The sequence below is a fragment of the Pongo abelii genome, chromosome 17 (genome assembly GCF_028885655.2).
Source record: "Pongo abelii isolate AG06213 chromosome 17, NHGRI_mPonAbe1-v2.0_pri, whole genome shotgun sequence".
NCBI classification, from domain to species: domain Eukaryota; kingdom Metazoa; phylum Chordata; class Mammalia; order Primates; family Hominidae; genus Pongo; species Pongo abelii.
Genome location: NC_072002.2, coordinates 37,405,913 through 37,427,609, shown reverse-complemented (window position 1 = coordinate 37,427,609; position 21,697 = coordinate 37,405,913). Strand labels below are relative to the sequence as shown.

Here is a 21,697-nt window from a genome sequence, read left to right as displayed (position 1 = left end):
GAGGCCATGGTAGTGCCATCCTCAAAACATCTCTGGAGTCCCGTTCAGAATCGACACCAAAGTCATGCAGAAGAAAGCCAACAACCAACTCTGTTCACACCCACAAGACCGTCTGCCCTACTGCTGCACCTGCTACACAGTCACCCTAGGGCAATTCTCAAAAGGCTTCTTAAAGCAATTAAGGATGGAGATGATGAATGCACAGGGGCACTGGCATAGGGAAGTGCCTACAAAGCAAAAACGTGAACAAGGCAGTGAAGCAAAAATACCTGCGCTGGGCAGGGAGGGAGGGGACTGACCATATGCAGAGCAGGACAAAAACAGCAGTGTCTTCCTTTTCATTCAAGGACCAGCAGTCAGTTCCATGGGCTTCCTACTTTTCCAAAGCCAAACCCAGAAAGCACGGTCTCCAAATTCCCAACTCTCAAATAATTTTCTCCTTGTTTCCATTTTGCCAGATGGAGAACGTTACTTAGGGCTGAAATTAATAGAGAAGGAGGGAATATCTTTTTGGAGTGAGTAGGCCAAGGGGAATAAGGAGAATTCCAATAAGCCGATACTGAGAGGTTCTCAGATGGAGAGCTGGCTGCAGGCAGGGGCAGAATCTGAGTCCATTTTCATATCCTGTCTATACAACATCTGATATGTAACGAACTATTTACTGAGCTGAGCTAGTATGGCTCTTTGCTGTCTCACCGGTACTGGTACATACAGATGGCATGAAACTTGGGTGATTTTCCACTGTGCCCCTTTTCATCTGTCTTCAATTTGCTCACAGGCTCACTGCTTCCCCGGGGCAGCCTTGTCCTGGCCAGCTGTCTGCCTGCCGCCAAATGTGCACATCACACATCACAGTTAACAGAACCAAAGCAGTCGTGCCTGTTCCACACTCCCCTTCTTGGCATTTCCTCCAAAGGAAATGAAGCCCTAACAAAAAAATATAGTCATGTGCTCATATAAAGTCCAAGATTCTATTCCATGAGATAAAACCCAAACCCATTTAAAGAAACAGGGATTCTTAGACCCAGTGGATTGTCCAAGCGTCTCAGCGACACTTGGAACCACACGAAAGATGGGCAAGGCTCCACCAACCCTACCCACAGAACTGGTCCCTCGAGAAATAACGTGACTCACTGTAGTCACCACTTCCCCCTGGCTTTCTACTTACGTCATTCTACTTTCTAAATTGCTAAGGCCAAGCCGAGTAAGAAAATAAGCAAGAATAGTGGGGCCACCCTCAACTGCTACTGGAGACACGTGAGGCTCGTTACAGACCAGTGCCACGCAACAGAACTTCCTGTGATGACGGAGATGGGCCTTATCTACCTTGTCTCATACGATGGTTACATGTGGCAACTAAGTGCTTGAAATGTGACCAGTTGACTGAGAAACTGAATTTTTAATTTTATTTAATTTTAATTAATTTAAATGTAAATTGCCACATGTGGCTAGTGACTACTAAGACCCAGTGCTTCCTTGGCAGGACTTTTGCTACCCTTATTTTATAAGTTCCTATGGCCAGATAATATAGTCATAGATATTCAGTGACATGGATTTGGTCTCCCAGTTTTCTTCCCAAGAGTGGCCTATTTTCTGCCTATTGCCTCTGGGGATGTTTAAATTACAGGCCACTGCAGAGGGAGCAGCAGTGCAAGATTCACCTAAGTCGGGAGGGAAATGACCGTGGGGTCCACGATCAAAGGGGACCCATGCCTTGCACCATCAGCACCCCAAGAACAGGGCTCCCGGCCATGATAAAGATTCGTAACTCACATGTGGCACAGAGCAGCAGATCTTTTTGCCTGGAGGGGTCACGGGGCGGGTGTGACAGTTTTGGCAGTGCTCGGGCAACCAAAGGACAATAACCAGCGTGTGTTCCCCAAATCCTAGGCATTACAGTAGGTTCCAGGCCCTTCTTTACACAATACTGGAGATGGGGAGAGAGGGATGCCCAGTGAAAAGTGAGCCTCAATTTCCCCTCAGCCTTGTAGAAGGGGGGTTTATAGTTCATATTAAGTAGATTTAAAAAGAAGAAATGAGGTATTTCTTGTACACCAAAGCTAGTCACACTTCAAGACTTCGCTGATACAGTAATATCATCTCAGCTCTAGAACACTGACAGCTTCATGATGGCAGAGGGCAACTTTTCCATGCTTTTCCTCCCTCAGATTCAGGGAGAGGTTATCACTAACTTCAGGGCTACCATTTTGGTGGGCTGGAATTAAGAGCGCACGCGTACAGGCGTGGGCATAGTAAGCCATCCACAGAAAACAACAGATCTCATTTCTAACAATGTCAGTTTCTTACAGGTTTGTTTTTTTTTTTTTTTTTTTTTTTTTTTTGAGATGGAGTTTTGCTCTATCGCCCTGGCTGGAGTGCAGTGGCGCAATCTCGGCTCACTGCAAGCTCCGCCTCCTGGGTTCACGCCATTCTCCTGCCTCAGCCTCCTGAGTAGCTGGGACTACAGGTGCCTGCCGCCACGCCCAGCTAATTTTTTGTACTTTTAGTAGAAACGGGGTTTCACCATGTTAGCCAGGATGTTCTCGATCTCCTGACCTTGTGATTCACCCGCCTCGGCCTCCCAAAGTGCTGGGATTACAGGTGTGAGCCACTGTGCCTGGCCTTCTCATAGCTTTTGAATTTGTATATGTTAAGACTCTTGGGATCTAAAAAATACATCTTTCACAAAGAGGCTGACAAACTTTTCTGGGTTCATTCTTCTTAGTTAAGGGCTCTGATCAATGTTGCTGGAATCTTTCTGATATTAACATGAAACATGAAATCGCTGTTCTTTGGTCGTATTTGACCCCCATAAACAGCAGTTTCACATTGTGCCACATAGCGTAACAGCTCAGGCAACTGCTCAGTCTTTATGTGTGAGTGAAAAGCAGGCAAGACCCATGGTCTTTGCTGTCCCTCTCTTTTGGAAGCCTAGAAAGTTGGAGTTGCATGCAGAAAGGAACTCTGAATGGTGTAGATTCGCCCCAAAAGAATCTTTTAAAAACTCCAGTGAAAAAGAATGGAGCAGAAGTCCCAGTGGAGTGTGATGAAATCTTGGTATTTTCTAAGATCATTGTTCTGAATTCTCATTAAAATGGTATATAAAAATAGAAATATCTGTTTGGCTGAAATGCCAGCATTAACCCTCCAGCACCAGGAAATAGAGCTAGAGACTGTGGAACTGCAGCTGAAAGTAATTAAAAGCAAACTGAAGTTGAAGTTTTCACTCTTTGAAAAAGCCAGAAGATTTTTTTCCCAGACACATCTAGTGTTCAAATACTAATTTATTTTTTAATAATTTTTATTTTTGAGATGGAGTTTTACTCTTGTTGCCTAGGCTGGAGTGCAGTGGTGCGATCTCGGCTCACTGCAACCTTTGCCTCCCAGGTTCAAGCGATTCTCCTGCCTCAGCCTCCCGAGTAGCTGGGATTACAGGCACCTGCCACTACACCCGGGTAATTTTTTGTATTTTTAGTAGAGACGGGGTTTCACCACGTTGGCCAGGTGGTCTCGAACCCCTGAACTCAGTTGATCCGCCCTCCTCAGCCTCCTAAACTGCTGGGGTTGCAGGCATGAGCCACTGCGCCTGGCCCTACTAATTTACTTATATTCCACTTCCTTTTAAAAATGGCATAGACGCAAGTTCAAATACTACACGTGAATATTGTCTAAAGTTGTGTATATTAGGCTAAAATGCTGCAGCTTTTACTCAGAGGTGAACATGGTTAGTCAGGTTATAGGAAATGATCTCATTTCTACAGACACCCTAACTGAACTACTGGCAAGGAACTGTGGACGATGCAAGGTTGTGATTCCTTCTCTCCACAGTCCTGGGCAGCGCTGCAGCTTAGCCACATGTACCCAGAGGAGCTGCTTTCACATTCTGTGCAAGTCTGTGAACTTCTGCAGAGGCTGTAGGCAACAAGCACACTGAAAATCCAGCACAAAGATATATACGTTTTTGTTTTTTAAACAAAGGCTGACATTTAAAACTGGCCCATGGGGGTGGGGGAGTGGGAGTGACTGGACGGGGTAAAAGGGAAGGACTCAGAAGATGGGGGGTGGGGATTAAAACAGGAGATGAAAGTACATTTGGGGAGACAGCCAAGCAGCAGTTATACCCTTAAGCAATGAGCAGAAAAACAGGTTGGTTCATTTTGGGAGTGTAAACTCATACTTCATAGGATGGCACCAAAATTAATTTAATGCAGCTCTCCTTGAATGCCTGTAATTTCACTGTTAGAAACCCCTGGACTCGTCTTAGTTTTGGCTTCTTCAGCACAAAGCACACATGCACAGCTGTGGAGTCATCTGATCAAAGCAGGTGGCTAATCTAGCTATCTTGGGGCCAAAGGGGAATACCTAGGTCATTCTTAATCATAAAACGGCCGACTCTGGACTTCATCTTTTGTAAAAGGCAAAATGATTTTTAGTTTCCTCTTTGGTGGCTCCCTGGCAGAGGCCCAGCCAGCCGCTCACTGAGCCATAATGCATGGAATACATTCCGACAGGAAAACAAGATTCCCTGTTAGATAACAAGAAGTTCAAGCTATGGCCCTCTCCTCAGGGAGCATGATCAATGAACTAATATTACTCTCTTAAAAAAAGACATAAGACTTAAATATCTAACACCTGGAAACTAGATGGAAAAAGTGTGATCCAATGAACTAGGTTCCAAGGCTTTCTGCTTCCAAAATGGAGTGGTCCTGACTTCTCTCCACCATCCTTTCTCTAATGGTGCTCTAAGCCCAAGAACTTGGAACACCTGCCAGGAGCTCCACTAGGCGCTAGCTCTTCAAAGGACAACAAGAGGTTGAACACTTTGATGTGTCAATAATTTAAAAGCCAATTAAATATTAACAGGATTTCCAGACCCTTCGAAAAGAATAAGGAGTGAGATATTTCCTGCACCTAAAGCAAAGCCTGAAAGCTGGATTAGGAAAGGAAATATCACTTGTGAGCTAAATTTTAATTAAGAGATTACACATGGGCTGGAAGTCGACGACACAAGTCTTCCCCTTAGCTTAAGAGTCCCGTTTGTTGCCCTTCCGATACAGTGCAGCTACCATCTTGGACCACGCCTGCTTGCTGGCATCAAGCAGAAGGTGCCTCCACAGTTCAGAGACAATCGAACAGGGTCCACAGTTGATGGACAAAAGTGAAGTCAAAAGCAGCTTTTAGTCTAGAAGTCCCTTCCCACTCCCACTCAGGACTCCATTGATAAGCCATCCCCTGCAAGGGCAACTGGCAGACAATGAAGGGGTCTTAACGTAGCTTATGGCCAACTCTTTGTCTAAAGGCAGCTCCTATAAACAGCCAGATAATGGCATGAGTCATCCATGAGATCATTCCAGAATCTGTCTCTGTGTGGGAATATGCTTGGTGTGAGGAAAGAAACACAATTTGTGAATGTGTAATTTTCCACAACAAAAATTTTCTGGGGAAAGTGGGTGGGGAGGAAGGGGGCATGGGCCTGGAGCCAGGCAGAGAGCATTTAGGCTTGAAGGCTCTAAGAATAGAAGACACTGTTCTCTGTGTCGCAAAATGATCAACACTCAGGAAATGGACCCAAGCGGATGACCTCATCTGAATGCCCCCAATGCCAAAAGCTAAGGATATAAACACCATGTGGAAGCTGTTGACAATTTAAAAACACACCCCCCAGAGGCACCTTGCAACTCCACTGGGAAGCCATCTTCTTCATCACATGGCCTCTGATGCATCTGTAGTAAGTGACTCCTGCGACTATCATAGTCAAGTATGGTTATCTTAAGGGGTGTGAACCTAACACACACATCACAGAAACTCTTTTTGCTGGAATCATCTAGTTTGGTGATGTCACATAACCTCCAATCTCAAGTTCACTAGGTTCTCTCCTACTTTCTTCTGGTCAGATCCACATGTACAGAAATACCAACCCACATCCAGGTCTCAGGAAATAAAGAGCACTTGGTGGCTGGTGCCGGTTCCCTTATGCATAGGGACAATTCTAGGACTAGTTCTCAATACAACACCTGCAGTCTCTCACTCATCAGTGGGTTGTGCTCTAGAAGCTCCTGGGCTGGCAAGTTGGAACTCAGAATGCATTTTTCGTTGATGCAGTAAGTGGAGATTAGCCTACCCAAGGCTCTCTGAGCCTATAACGTAACTGAATCAGCCCAAAAGCAAAAACAAGAGCTCAGGTCATAGAAGCAAAAGGTCAAGAGGGTGTATGAGGGTAAAAAAAAATAGGAGGAAGTTGAGTCTCTCTCTTGGTTTCCTGGTCCAGGCTTGACTCTCAGGAACTTTTTTTTTTTTTTTTTGAGATGAAATCTCACTCTGTTGCCCAAGCTGGAGTGCAATGGCACGATCTTGGCTCACTGCAACCTCCACTTCTCGGGTTCAAGCAATTCTCCTGCCTCAGCCTCCCGAGTAGCTGGGACTACAGGCACATGCCACCATGCCCGGCTAATTTTTGTAATTTTAGTAGAGATGGGGTGTCACTATGTTAGCCAGGCTGGTCTTGAACTCCTGACCTTGTGATCTGCCCACCTCGGTCTCCCAAAGTACTGGGATTACAGGCATGAGCCACTGCGCCCAGCTGAGCAACATTTTAAAGGTCAAGTTTGTATTATTTCACCTTCTTCTCTGAACTTCCCTTTCCTTCTTAGGACTCCAGGAGCCTTTACCCCAAGCTATTCCTGTTTTTCACAATTCCTTCCCTCTCTCTACATGTAAATCCATAAATTTCGTTGCAGCGCCCAGGTTTCCCACTCCTGGCCCTATGGCAGTGGCACAGTAGCCCACAATGGGGGCTGGAAAGCGAGGGGAAAAGAAGTGATCTTGGATAGAAGTGTTGGACAAGCTGTTTACTAAGTGGGGTCTGCCTATTTAGGAAAGATGAGAAACTTGCTTGCAACCCATTTTGTGAGCTGAGGGTCACCAAGCCAAACCACAAATCCACACTAGAAAAGGGAAGGCCGTGACTAATGTGGATAAAAGGCAGAAAGATTCAGGCTGGCCTTGGCAAGTGTTAGTTGAGGAAAAAGGAGCTGGTTTAAGGCTGGGACTCTTCCCAGAAAATGGCATAATTTACAAGCTTCATCTGAGAAGAGTGTTTACAGCTATGGGAAGGTTTGATGTTACAGTTACAGTGAAAAAGCTGGGCAACATCTGTTCCTCTTCTCTGTAATGGGCTTGTTTTGAAAGGTGGGATTTAGCAAGAAAGATCAAAGCAAAACAATGGTCTCCTCACGTTCCATAAAGTGTATGCATTAAGAAGAAAAAAAAAAAAGACTGGAAGGAAATAGACCAAAATCTAAATGGTGGCTTTGTTTAGGAGGTGAGGCTCAATAATTGTTATCTTCCTTTTACTTTTATACATTTTTCAAATAGTCTTTAAGAAACATGTACTATTGAGGAAAAAAAGACTGAATAAAAGTAGATCTCAAGGTGAATCCATTATTTGTAGAATTGCACCACTGACAAACTCACTGTGAACCTGACTGGGAATTGCTACGTTCAAGTAGATCTAGAAAGAGCAACATAATAGCTCTGTGACAGCCGGGCGCGATGGCTCACACCTGTAATCCCAGCACTTTAGGAGGCCGAGGTGGGAGGATGGCTTGAGCCCAGGATTTTGAAACCAGCCTGGGCAGCATGGTGAAACCTGACTCTACAAAAAATACAAAAATTAGCTGGGCGTGGTGGTGCATGCCTGTCGTCCCAGCTACGCAGGAAGCTGAGGTAGGAGGATCGCTTGAGCCTGGGAGGTCAAGGCTGCAGTGAGCTGAGATTGTACTACTGCACTCCAGCCTGGGCAATACAGTGAGACCTTTCTCAAAAAGAAAGAAAAAAAAGGCCGCGTGCGGTGGCTCACGCCTGTAATCCCAGTACTTTGAGAGGCTGAGACAGGCAGATCACGAGGTCAGGAGATCGAGACCATCCTGGCTAGCACGGTGAAACCCCGTCTCTAATAACAATACAAAAAAATTATCTGGGTATAGTGGCAGGCGCTTGTAATTCCAGCTACTCAGGAGGCTGAGGCAGGAGAATGGCATGAACCCGGGAGGCGGAGCTTGCAGTGAACCAAGACCCCGCACCTGCACTCCAGCCTGGACAACTGAGAGAGACTCTGTCTCAAAAAAAAAAAAAAACACCAAAAACAAAAACTCTGTGACTGGACAAAAATGGAAGTGAAACTAATGCTTAATGAATATCTACTACAGCCTGTCAGGGTGCTCAGAGCTTTCACATATAATATTTCATTTACTATTTCATTCATCTCCCTGAGGTGGACATTATAGTCCTTTTACAGATGAGTGAAGCTGGGGTCAGTAAGGCTAGTTCATTTCCCAGGACTGAGGCTTCTGCCTGCCAGCTCGTTCCCATGCACCACACTACCTCCCTGGCTGCAGGTGCCCACGGGTACATGATAGCAAGGATGGGTAAGGGCTGTGGTTTTCCTAATGGAGGCACCAAAGGAGGTGGATGGCGGGAGTGGGGATGAATGGGCTACTTGCGCCCATTTCTGATTCTCCAGAAGAGCTCTGTGTTTAGCTGTTTTATTTACTGGAATTCTATGTAAACTGATATTGGAAGAATGGCTTCTTCAGCTTAAAAAAAAAAAAAAAAAGTGAAAGCCAACAGTCTCTAAGTTCCTTCCAGCTTTAAAAGACTATGTTTGAGCTGAAGAGTGCTCCTTACTATGGAACTCATTTTTGTTCTGGCATTACCTTTACCTTAACTATCTTCCACTTCACATACCCTTTAATGAATTAGCTCAGGGCCACCCCAAGCAGAAGTGGCCATGCAATCTATCCCTGGTAATGATTAGTGGGACTCTGGGATCAACAGCTGTGTTATTTGAAAGGCATGGGCACAACCCATACCCAGTCTTTATTCAATGCATGCCAGTAAGTCCTGACAGCTTCCTAACACATGCACCTGATTAGAGATGGCCATGCTGGGCTTCAGAAGGGCCTGGCAATAAGGAGTAGATTGTGTGTGGGTGAGTGTGTGTGGGTGGTGGCGGGGAGGACACAGGCAGGGGCTTCAGTTCACCCTAGACACAGAGAGGGGCTCCAGGGACAGGATAGAGCATCCCACTCTCTACAGAACTGAGCGTGGGAAAAATGTACGCCCCCTCGCCAACTTTTTTTTTTTTTTTTTTTTTTTTTGAGACGGAGTCTCGTTCTGTTGCCCAGGCTGGAGTGCAATGGCGAGATCTCGGCTCACTGCAACCTCCACCTCCCGGGCTCAAGAGATTCTCCTGCGTCAGCCCCCCGAGTAGCTGTGATTTCAGGCGCCTGCCACTACGCCCAGCTAATTTTTTGTATTTTAGTAGAGACGCGGTTTCACCATGTCAGCCAGGCTGGTCTCAAACTCCTGACCTCATGATTTGCCTGCCTCGGCCTCCCAAAGTGCTGGGATTACAGGTGTGAGCCACCGCACCCAGCCAAAAATGCCCTCTTCTTACTCTAGGCTAGATGCAATCTGAATATGTCCTGCTCAGTATGGGGCTGTGTCACTTACATGTAGCTCACATGCTGCTGGTTTGGAGATGTTCAGACAACCTGAGTTGGTAGAGGACTAGGTAAACCTGCCAGCCAAAAGCCAGGGAATTCCAACAGGGCTCGGGCAAAGACTGCAGAAGCCAGTGTGACCTTATCTAAAGGCCCTTGGCATCCTTGGGCTTAACATTCAGGGTGCAAGTATTTGTAAGCGGCTCTGCAGGTGCAAAAGCATTCGTGATCGGAGAGAACGGCACAGGCTGCGAGGCTAATGCGGGGGGAGTCACCTGGCTGGTGGGTGGGAGGGGCCTCGCTGGGGCTTAGCACTTGCATCTGGATGCAGCTCGACGCCCTCTTTTGTCACTTCAGGCTTAGCAACTTTCACTTTCACTGTGGGTGGGACAGAGTCACTTGGAGAGAAGCAGGACCCTGAGGTCCATGTCAGCTCATCCTTGTTAGCACCTTCTGGGCCTTCCTTATGGCCAACCAATCCAGCTCCATCCTTTTATGGAGGTGCCCTCAAGGATGAGGTGTCAGGCTGAGGGACCCTGAGAGATGCACTTGCTTCTGCTGAAGCAGTCCGGCTCTCCATTGTTGGGGCAATCATATATATCTATATATCTATATATCTATATCTATATATCTCTATCTATCTATATATCTATATCTATATATCTATATGTCTATATGTATCTATATATCTATATCTATATATCTATACATATCTATATCTATATATCTATACATATCTATATATAGATATAGAGAGAGAGAGACAGAGAAAGAGAATGTGAGCACTATATTCATAAACATAGCAATTCTCGAAAGTCTCAGAAACCTTGCTTCTACTCACCCAACACATAGAACCAGGGTGACCACTACTTTCTGTGCACAGTGCTGCAGATACCTTGAGGATTAAGATGCAATCCACACCCACAAGTGAAAAATAAGTTAAAATGTATATTATAAGCCCTGAGACATGAAGGGGCTCTTAGTGGAGCTGGGGGTGGGGGGACAGGTGCTGGGGGGCACGAGAAAGCTGCCTGGAGGGCTGAGTATCCCCAAAGGTGAGGAGAGCCTGACGCGTTAAGGAACTATAGGTAGCTTGCTAGGGCTGAGAGAGGGGCTGTGCTGAGAGGGCTGGAGAGGAGTGCCAAGGCCAGAGCCTCAAGGGCCCTGTTTCTGTTAAGTCTGGGGGACCACAAAGGAGGTTTTAAGTTAGGCCTGGCTGAATCCAGAGCTCCTGGGCTTTGGAAATCCATTTGGACATCTATGCAGTCTCACTAGACACTGTCTTGTCCTTAATGGGAGCACATCTATGGGGAAGGAAGGGACCTTCTAAGCTTCTTAGGGACCCTTGGTTCCCTGAGGGCTCCCTCCTGGGCCAGGCTTGGATCAGGGGCTTGGGTTCTCCTTGATCTGGGGTTCTTCAGTCTCCCCAGGTTCAGTTTGGGGACAGGCAGATCTTTTGGTGAACCACTGTGGCAGAGACCATAGACTAGCTCATGATACCCAGGTAGCTGTTAAAAACTACATTTCCCAGGCTCCCACAGGCAGCCTAGGTTCTGCTAAGAGGAAGCACTCATGGGAAACCTGGAGGTGGAAGTAACACCTGGGGAAATCAGAACTTCTGGCAAGCCTAAGGTGGGGGCCCCAGATGGTAGCGTCAACAGCACTTCCATGGGAAGAGCCCCAGGGTATGGCTGTAAGTGGGTCCTGGCAGTGTTGCCCTCACTGTGTTGGTTCTGGGTGTCTGTGCTGGTTTCTGTCTGTCCTGGAAATCCTGTAAGGTACCTGAAAACCACGGCCCCACACCCCAACCATCAGAGGAGACTCCGATGTCTGCAACTCAGGACACTGAGCATACACTACCCTCTATTCCACGCCTCTGTGTCTCTCAGAGCCACTAGGGGTTCATGCTGCAGGCAAGACTTTGAATTCCTAAAGTAAAAGAACATGAAGACAGACAGTTATCAGAAGCATCTCATTATATCTAGCAGATGATTTCCTATCGAATTCAAGCAAACTCTGTAAATCAAACAATATTTTATGAGCAGTTAAGAAAGCTCTGTGGCCCTGCCACAAATCCTTTTGTGAAGTGACAACATGCCTGGTACTGTGATTAGGAATCCTCTAATGCAACTATGCTGTACCCTTTCTCAAAGAGAAGCATTCTTCATGTATGGTATCAGGACATGAGAAAGACCCTTACTGCTCCCTAAATTGCTTCCTGGAGGTGCTCAGGGGGCAACTTGGGTGTATCAGAGAAAAGGTGCCAGGGAGACTTGAGCTGGCAGCACTTCAGGGTCATGAGCCAGGAACACCCCCACACCTCTGCAGAGAGCCAGTGCATCAACACCATACAGACACCAGGAGAATTTCACCAGCTCCACACACTCCACACACCTTCCTATTCTAAAGACGACAAATACCCAGATGGGGAAATTACATAGGTTATTTTTCACTTAAGACTCCACCCAGAGATGTCTGGTATTTGCCTTGGGAGCATCCAAGTCTGCAGGGTGAACCAGCAAGCTCCAAAGCCTTCCGAAAGCTATAACCCATCAGCTCAGCAGCTGGTGTCCCCAGAGGGCAGCCCGTGTGTGGCACACCTATGAGAGCTGTGACCTCCGAGCTCCATCTTCACCAAAATGCACACCAGTCAGCCAGTGCTGCCTGCCTGTACTGGTCCCGAGCCAGCACGCCCAGCCCCAAAGGCGTGATCATGAAGGGAAACACACTTGGTTCTCAAGTGTGCATTCCAGCTTCCCGGGCTGAACCGGCTCCACAGCAGCAAACACAACAGGGCAGATCTGCGGCCACACTGCCTGCCCCTACCTACTACCACTTGGGCAGTTGCTAAGCCTTTCTTGGCCCCTATAGCCTCAAGTAAAATGGTAATACTGGCACCTACCTTATGAGGCTGTTGGGCAGATGAAATGAGTGAGCGTATATAAAGCACGTGGACCAGTGCCTGGCATGCCATACACTGTAAGCACTATTCAGGATCAGCTTCTATTATTACCTCTATCACGTTCACACACATGCTTGACTGCACCTTTGTTAATCCTAGAGAAATGTGCTCTTCTCTCAAATATCCACACCCATACATCACGGTAAGGAAGAGCATGCTGGAGACTGCGGTGGCTGTTAGATACTCGGGCAGTCTGCTTCAAGCAGCAGCTCTAGAGATCACTGTGAGGCCGATCCCTTATCAGCTTGGTCTAAACCTGGTGGCATGCAAAACGACCCCACACATTTTCCAGTGTTCCCAAGCCCAGGCTGATTAAGCCCCTAGCCTCGTGGCCCACACCAAGAAAAAATGTGCCCAATACAGTGGCAAGAAGCCACCAGATCTGCCCATTTAAAAAAATCTCAATTTTAGGAAACTCAATGAATATTAATATTCAGGTAGGCGCTCGAGAAGTTGCTGATTGTTGACAGATGGGGAGTGTGGACAGTGTGCTTCATTCATAAATTCCTTGTTCAACACAGCTTACTGCTTCTGCATCAGCAGCACTGACAAGAATGAGAACCACCCTTTGCACTCACAGGGTCCTTGTAGTGTCTGGTTAAACATCCCCATTTTATAGATGAGGGGTCTGAGACTCAGGAGGGCTGAGTGATGGGCCCATATGTCAGAGCTCACTCCTGTCCCCAGCCCTCTCCCCTGCTCCTCACTACAGTGGTCTGGATGCTGAGTGTGGCTGGGAAATGGGACTCCAGCTTGAATAAGGCATCACTAAATCTCTCAACAGGGCAGGCCCTGCCTGCGAGTTCACAAGGAGCTGGATCATCTGGCTGGCATCTTCAGAAGTCAACGCTGAGGATGCAATATCCTTTCTCATGTCTCTAAGGTCTTACACTTCCAAGTCTAACTGAAGAATCGCCTTCGCTGGGCACTACATCGGATCCTGCCATCTGAATTCACCCAACTCCTTCCTCTGCTCTAATCAGACACTGCTTAGGACTCAATGTTTTTGCTATTCTGTTTGATGATTGGTTTACTATTATTCCTGTCTCCCACTGAGACAGAGGACCAGAGGGATGGCACGGAGAGTAGGCTCCACACACAGAGAGACATGTTCTCTTTCACCAGTGTATCCAAGCAGGATGGCAGTGCCCAGCACACAGTAGGTGCTCACCAGGCTGCAGGTGAGTGAATTCTGCTGTACAATGGTAGCCCCTAAACCTCCACACAGGTGGCATGCTGGTATGGCAAGGCACTTGGGGGGTGGTGGGGATAAAGAAACTTTATATAGCAAACACCTTGCTTTTACTTAAGACTGTACATTTACTATAAATGTGGGTGTTGGTCAGGATTTGTGGGCAGCTCAAGTGTTCTCCAGCGCCTCCCTGCCACCCTCCATTGTCTTGGGATTGGTAACTCATTCCTTCCCACCCCTTCCCCAGCCTCCATCAGGGCCTTAATTCACTGGGAGCAGAACAAGTGACCTAACGCATAAAAGAATGAATGAATAGATAGTATTAAAGAAAGCCCTCCTACGGTTGGTCTGTCTGCTTTGATCAACTAATGTCAGAATCCAGAATCAGTCAAGTTAAAACCAAGAACAAAATGTGGAGGCCATGGTGGCTGCCAGGGCTGGGAAGCTTGAGTGCAGCGCAAGTGGCCAGAAAACAAACCCAGAAAGATCAGGCTGCCCTGACAGATGCTTTCCATGGGAAGGAGGCTCAAGTACCCAGCAGATGAACTATGAGCTTCCTGTTTTTAGAACTTTCTTGTGATGAAGTTGGAGCAGTACATTAGCCCCTTAATCGGTGGGGTGGTGGGGGTGTTGTGCTTGTTTGGAATAATCAGGCCCATGTGGCTGGGTCCGTGTGCATGAGTACAATGGAAACACGGAGGCCAGAAAGCACAGCCTGGCAGGCTGGGGCAGCCCGGGTCCCAAATTCCTGTGTTGCTGACTCTGCCAGGTGTGGGGCTGTGGGTGAGCTTCGCCCCGCTGTGCCTCAGCTGCGAAGCAGGAAGGCCTTTCCACCCCTGAAATTCTATGACTTACGTCCCAGTCACAAAAAGAGCTTCAGCGTCAAAGTAAAGGAATTTTCCACTGTGGAAAGGCTTTAGTTAGTACTGAAGTTGTTTAAAATATGTATGTGTATATATTTATTGGTATATTTACTAGTAAAACTTTTACTAGCATATACTTACTAGTACATTTTTATTTGAGCATAGTTGTTTCCCAATTAGTAAAAAAAAAAATTTAAAAATCATAATTATGTTAAGTGGGTTATTTGTAAATACAATGTCTGCTCATTGAAAAGTTTAAAAACCAATCTGCTTCTTAATCCTGCTGCTACATCACAACATTTGGAATTGTGCTCAGAGTTTCTTGTGTGAGTACAGAGGTAGACTGTGCTGCAGAAACGAACATGTTCTTTTCTGTTAGGTCTGACAAAGGACCTGAAGATTTTTTTTGTTATAGAAAAAATCCTCTTCTAGCTGGGTACAGTGGCTTACACCTGTAATCCCAACACTTTGGGAGGCCGAGGCACTAGGATCACTTGAGTCCAGGAGTTTGAGACCAGTCTGGGCAACATGGCGAGATCTCATCTCAACTAAAAATTTTAAAAATTAGCTGGGTGTAGTGGCGCTAGGACTGTAGTCCTAGCTACTTGGGAGACTGAGGCGGGTGGATGGCTTGAGCGTAGGAGTTCGAGGCTGCAGTGAGCCATGTTTGTGCCACTGCATTCCAGCCTGGGCAACAAAGCAAAATCCTGTCTCAAAAACAAACAAAAACAAAAAACAAAACAAAAAAATCCCTCTTGTGCACCTTGGTTTCCTCATCTATAAAACTGGAGGAATAGTGGATTTGAATCTGTTCACACCTAGGATATAAAAGGTGGGATCCTTTTGCTTCTCTTGTACATATAAAAGGTGGGATCCTCATTTTGCTTCTCTGTCCAGGGCCAACAGAGCAGCCAAATCTGCTGAATATCCTATGCAGTGGCCCTTTCTGTAACACAGGAGGCCTTCCCAAGCAGCAAGAAGGAGACCCAGGCATGAACAGACACTGTTTCCTAGCACCAACTGGCTGCCACCTAGCATTTCCCTGAGATGTTGAAAAGACTGGAGGGCCATGCATATCCACAAGGATGTCCAATGGAGATGGTCTGAGTGCCCTCTTCCTGGGTAATTTAAGTTAAAATGGCTTCCTACTGGCTTTGCAGAAATGCCGTTATCTTCAAATTAATGGTGTGAGGTAGAAACTTCCCCATTCTACAGAGGAGCCAATGGAAGCTCACAGAAGCTAATAAGTAATAAAAATTCTAAATCTTCAAAGTTCTTCACAACGATTCTTTTTTACCGTCAGAAATACGGGGTCTTTGCTGAGTGGGCCCTAGTATCTCTCTGCATGCCAGATGCCATGCTGGAAACCTTGGATCCACTCACTCCTGGGAGCTGCAGTTAACCTCTGGGAGGCAGATATCACAAAAGCTCCATTTCACAGCAAGGTTTCTGCAGATACAGAACTTATCTTGCCTGTCTGCCAGTGTGGGTCATGGAAAAACTTATGGCTGAACAGACCGGGGATTAAATCCCCATTCTGGCCCAAAGTTGATGTTTGAGATTTCAACTCTTAAGGATCAATCAGTGATGTCATCTACAAAATGGGGATGAGCACTTGGGTACCACAGTGAGGGGTACCTTACCCCAGACCTTGGAGAATAAAACGAATATGGACACTTCAAAGACAAGTGTGGAGAAGCCAAATTAAAGAAACAGAATGAGTCTTCAGCCAGGAAGATTCAAGGATTGCTTGACTGGGTATCTCTGTCATGTATTAAAAGTTGTAGTTGGCCGGGCGCGGTGGCTCACGCCTGTAATCCCAGCACTTTGGGAGGCCGAGGCGGGCAGATCACGAGGTCAGGAGATCAAGACCATCCTGGCTAACACGGTGAAACCCTGTCTCTACTAAAAATACAAAAAAATTAGCCAGGCATGGTGGCAGGCGTCTGTAGTCCCAGCTACTCAGGAGGCCGAGACAGGAGAATGGCGTGAACCCGGGAGGCGGAGCTTGCAGTGAGCCCAGATCGCACCACTGCACTCCAGCCTGGGTGACAGAGCGAGACTCTGTCTCAAAAAAAAAGTTGTAGTTAATTGTGTGTATAATTTTAATGTGTCTCCCCTGCTAAGCTGTTCAGGGGCACAGGAACCCAATCCATCCTTCTCTGCCTTTGTCCCGGGCACCTGGTCACATGACAAGCACTCAATAAATGAATGAATGAGATGGAGCTAAGGAAAGAATGTGTCAATCAGAGAGGTCAGCCAGGGAAACCCAGAGAAACGAGGCTGATGCCACAGTACCATCCAAGCTCTGGCCAAGAGAGGACCTGCTGGCAAAGAGCCTGCTACTGATAATACAGACACCCTGGAGGTGTGTGCCCAGGCTGGTCACACTCAAACATTCTAGGCCCTTGGGCTACTACTTGTAATAAGATGAATGAACTGGCCTCTGGGGTCACACCAGGTCTATGGGCTGGTATGAGCTAATTTTGTCAAGGAATGAGCCTGCTCTTCCAATGTAGCCAGACCCGGGGTCACAGCAGGTAGGTCAGGCAAAGAGAACTGCCCGACAACATCTCTCTGGGCAGCCAACTGGCCACTAGATGATCCTTCAACCTCCGAGCTGCAGGATTTGCTGCTACTTTTTCTAGAACACTTACTTTGCAAGGTTTGGCTGTAAGGATGTAAATAATGAAAAAGACGAGCTCAAAGTGTGTGCCTAACAAACAGTGCCATGATTATCGCTCCTTAAAGCACACATCTCTTCAATGACTGAGTCAGGATTCCATGAATAAAGATGCGTTTTCTGCCCCATGGAGCTGACAATGAAGAGTGCAGATAAGGACCTTGGTGAATCGAACAGGCTGTAAGTCTAGCAGATCTATAGGGGAAAGGGGAGGTCATGGTGAGCAGGAAGGCCTGGGGTAGAGCTCAAGGAGATGGTGGAAGATGAACACATGGCGAATCAGCACCAGTGGCCATATGGCCCTCCTTGGGGACAGTGGTCACATGTCTGTGGTGTGGCTGGCACAATGACCAAATGCCACAGCCAACATCCCATGATGCTCGACATCTTACGCAGTGAACTGTCCTGCCTTTGATACCGGTGGCAGCCTGATGACAGACACCGGATGCATGAAAAGGCAAAAGGAGCACGAGGAGGAAGGAACACGGGTTCAGGGAAAGAGCGGAGGCTTTGCAAGGACGGACCCTCAGGTACTTACTTTTTTTCAGAGTAAAAGGAGGGGCTTGTTGATCTAGAGAGGGAAGCATTCCTCTGGCCTGTAGCTAGTTACCTAATCTCTGGTCCTGGAACCCTTTTGCTTTGATGTTTCTCTGTGGTGGCAGCTCCAGCTTGCTGGTCAGTTTCCAACCCCAAGCCCAAGATGCAACGAGGTGGGATGGTCACAGGGTTTGCTCCGATTTGTTCCTTGACCTACCTTTTTTCCAAAGGTTGGCATGGCCCTGTGGAATATGGTGGGCCCCATAATGTTCTTGCTAAAGCAAGTATTGGATAAGGTAACAAAATGTAGATTTAGAAAGAACAGGCAATAGGATGGGACACACACGCACACACACAACGAGGAAGAAGCTTTCTGGTTGAAAAGAAAGTGGAACATCTTTTTATCATTCCAGTGTACAAATACTGAATTTGCAGTATCAAAGCAAGGCAACTTCTTGAAAATGGAAAGGATGGCCACATTATGTACATTGGTGTGAGAACTTTTCACCCAGAGAACTACAAATCATGCATGCATATACATACCCGACTTGGGTACTGTCGCGATACGGCAGCACTGAAAATATACTACAGAAGGATCTTCTGCCACTGATAAGGACTATTCTAAAAAATAAAAAAAAGAACAAACAACAAACACACTAAATGCAAAGACTCAAACTAAAAAACAAAATCTATAGCAATTAAGCATTCATGGCATTCATAGCTGTATTTGCACGCTCCCACCACCTCCTCTGGCAGATGGTATTCTGCTCTCCTTGCAAAATGCAACCCCAGCGTGGCAGAAGTGGGCTGCCTCTCCTCATCCCAACATTAACATGTGAGACACCAGCAAGGGTCACTCATGAGTACACCTGCACCCCTTCTCCTGCAAGACCTGCTTGCTGTGGGCTGCACATCCAAGAGGGAGCAGACAGAGCTGAGTCCAGGGTGGCCAGGGCTGGGTGAGCAGTCATGCCACATTTAAACCATTGATTTCTATTTTGCAGTAAACAATGCAAGAGCAATAGTGCCAGAAACTAGGAGCAGGAAAGACACTCAGAGGCCATTCTGATCATTAGGTTTTTCATCTGCTGGCAACATGTTACGTTCTGAGAATAGATTAAGGGAACAATTACATAATCAGTCTTAGCCTCCATTCCTGCTATAAAGACACTACTGGAAACAGCTCTACATGATGGTCTTATGCAATCAAAAGCCACTTAAAAAAAAAAACATTAAAACAAAAACAAAAACCCTCAAAAGCACTTATCCTGGCATCTGAGAATAACTTTTGCTAAAGGGAACTGCTGATGAAAAACTGGAGAAATGAGTGGAAGAGATTTAAAAACAACATTCTTTGTAGCACAAAGTCAATACACATCATATGGGGAAGCTTATTTACTTTTGTCATCCTTTCCTTTGACAACCATAAGACCAGGGAAAATGGTACTACTACATGCATCAGGGTTTGGAGATCTCAATTTGTTGTAAAACTGTGAAATTAAATCGTCCTGGGATGTAGTCCGGTTCCCTGGCACGGCAAACCAGGCCCTGTGTCTCCTGGTTTCTGTCTCTCCAGTTTCAACACCCACAGAATTTTCCCAATTTTACCATTCTACCCGTGCTGAAGCACCTACAGCACCCCCACCTTAACAAAAAGTCCTGCTGTTTTATACTTGTGTTCTTTGCATGCTATTTCTTCTGCCTATATGCCCCACCTTGAAACATCCAATGAACTCCTATTTATTCTTCCAAACGTAGCTCAGAAGTACCCCCTCCATGGAGTGTTTCCTGCCCCTCTTCATGGAGTTTCTTGTTCTCTTTTTGGTGCTGTCTCCAATTCCCCATTCACACATCCAGGAGGGCACGGATGTGATCCACGCTGCTAATCATTTGCCTCCCTCTTTTACTAGAGGGTGAGTCCAGGCAGGGGTTTAGTGCGTGGTGGCCCCTCCATCTATGTATGGGTATTAGATGTCACTGAAATGCAGTGTGGGCCTCAGAGCAGCAACACTTGAGTATCCGTCATGGGAGGGCAGGGCTGCAGGCATCCTATGCAATCAAACGCCACTTTCGGCTTTTGACACTTTTGGTGTCAATTCCATAGCAGTTCATATCCACAGTGGTTAATGGGATGGGACCAAAGTAACACACTCAGCTTCGAACACCAGCTGTCACTTTTGTTTGACCTCGGTCAGCTTACTAACACTTCTGAGCCTCATTCTGCCCTTCTAAAAAATGGGATAAAATTAGTAACTATCTTATTGGAATGCTGTAAGAGTACACGAGTCCATACTCGGAGAACCCTCAGAAGAGCAGCTGGCAAATAGCACACACTCAATAAATATGAACCATCTTTACTGCAAAGCAGCTGCCTGGGTTAGGATTCAGGTTTTCCAGCCTAGTCCATGGACTCAGAACCTCTTCAGACCTCTGTGCTAAATATCCAGGCCTGCTCAGACCTGAAAGGCTGTGCTGCCAGGACAGCTGAAAGACCCCATGCATGGCTGTCTACATCGGTGTAACATGAGATGTACACAGAGATGCTACTGAAGGGAGATGCTGCTCATCAGTTACCACAGGCCCGGACCCTGGTCACTGTCGAGGACAGAGCGTCATGTCCAGAGTGGACTGTCAAGGCCTGAAGGGCCAGGGGTTACATGAATCATGAGCACACCCTGCTGAACACCAGCCAGGCTCCTTGGGCTTGCCTGCATGGAGCCCAGCAACAGAGCTTCTCATGCTGCAATGCCCCTGTAAATTTACCTACAGAGACATAACAGCCAATACTTATTAAGTATTGATTACGTGCCAAATTCTAAATGCTTTAACTGATGAGGCATGTCGAGTTGGTGATGTGCCAAAGTTGATGCACCAGCAGGTGGGGCAGGGTGGAGACTGGAACTTGAGCTCTTTACCACTACGAAGCTCTTCCCTAAACCTTACTAGAAAAGCCTGCCCCTTGGGGGCGTGACTGTGTACCCATGGACTTTTTGGATATTAATAAGTCTGCCTTCATCCAGGTGTTCTAGGCCGGCTTTCCAGCCTGGCCTGTGGGTCACCATGCCCAGTGCAGGGAGGGGCAAGAGGGTGACAGAACACACACCCCTGACCTTGGAGCTGCTGGAGCCAGGGGAGCCCTGCTCAGCCTGGACCCCTTCCCAGATGGAAGGGCAGAGGCTCTCCACACCCTCACTGCCACTCCCTGCCATCTACCCAGGACAAAGGCCTGGAGCAACTCATTCACGTGTCACTGGGCATTGATGTCCTCTGCAACACAGTGGCAGGAATGTGTTGAACAAATTCCACTGGCTTAGCGATGCTGCATTTTCCTCACTACTCATGCTAAGGTGTCCTTCCTTCCCACACACTAAATTTGCTTGGACGTATTTAATAGAACAAGAAAATGAGAGAATATAAATGCAAGTGCAATCCAAGTCTTCTTTCCAATCTTTCAACCACAAGGTGCCTATCAGTAAATGGGATGCTTGTTCTATTAAGTGAGCGCTCACTCTGGGTGGTCCGCACCACTATATCTAGGAGAGGCTGACAACATGCTGCTCATTCCAGAAAAACATGTTATTTTACTGCATAGGTCAAGTTTAGCAACTATGAATATGGACTGTTTCAACAATTCCAGTAGGGTTACTACTTCCCTGGTTGGCCAGTCTCAAGCGGCTGGAGGGAGGAGGAGGGAGTATCACATCTTTGGGCCCTTCTCCTCCCTTCTCCAATCATTTCATGGACCCTCAGTTTCTGCAGGGGTCAGAGGAGGAACTCATGGCAGAGACCCGCACAGAGGCTCTGCAGCCGGTTTGCCAATGGAGCTTCCAAGAACACATCATATATGTTTCCTGAAGTAGTTCTGGCATCTGGGAGGGACTGCAGGCGTGAACCACAGCAGGCAAGTAGCAGCAAGTGATGGCTCCCGTCTCCTTGGCTTCTTACACTGGGAAACCT

At 46.9% G+C, this 21,697-nt stretch overlaps 1 protein-coding gene across 4 annotated transcripts in view; it reads right to left on the bottom strand.

Annotated features, from left to right (window-relative positions):
• Positions 1–21,697, bottom strand: part of CABLES1 (Cdk5 and Abl enzyme substrate 1) — a 122,989-nt gene that overhangs the window by 26,084 nt on the left and 75,208 nt on the right. For 3 of the 4 annotated variants that reach the window (XM_024235956.3, XM_054537708.2, XM_054537709.2), the window contains exon 4: positions 18,284–18,361. The exons of the other annotated variant lie outside the window; for it this stretch is intronic. In XM_024235956.3, the coding sequence (XP_024091724.2) occupies positions 18,284–18,361 (78 nt within the window). The remainder of the gene's footprint in view (positions 1–18,283; positions 18,362–21,697) is intronic. 4 annotated transcript variants of the gene reach the window in all.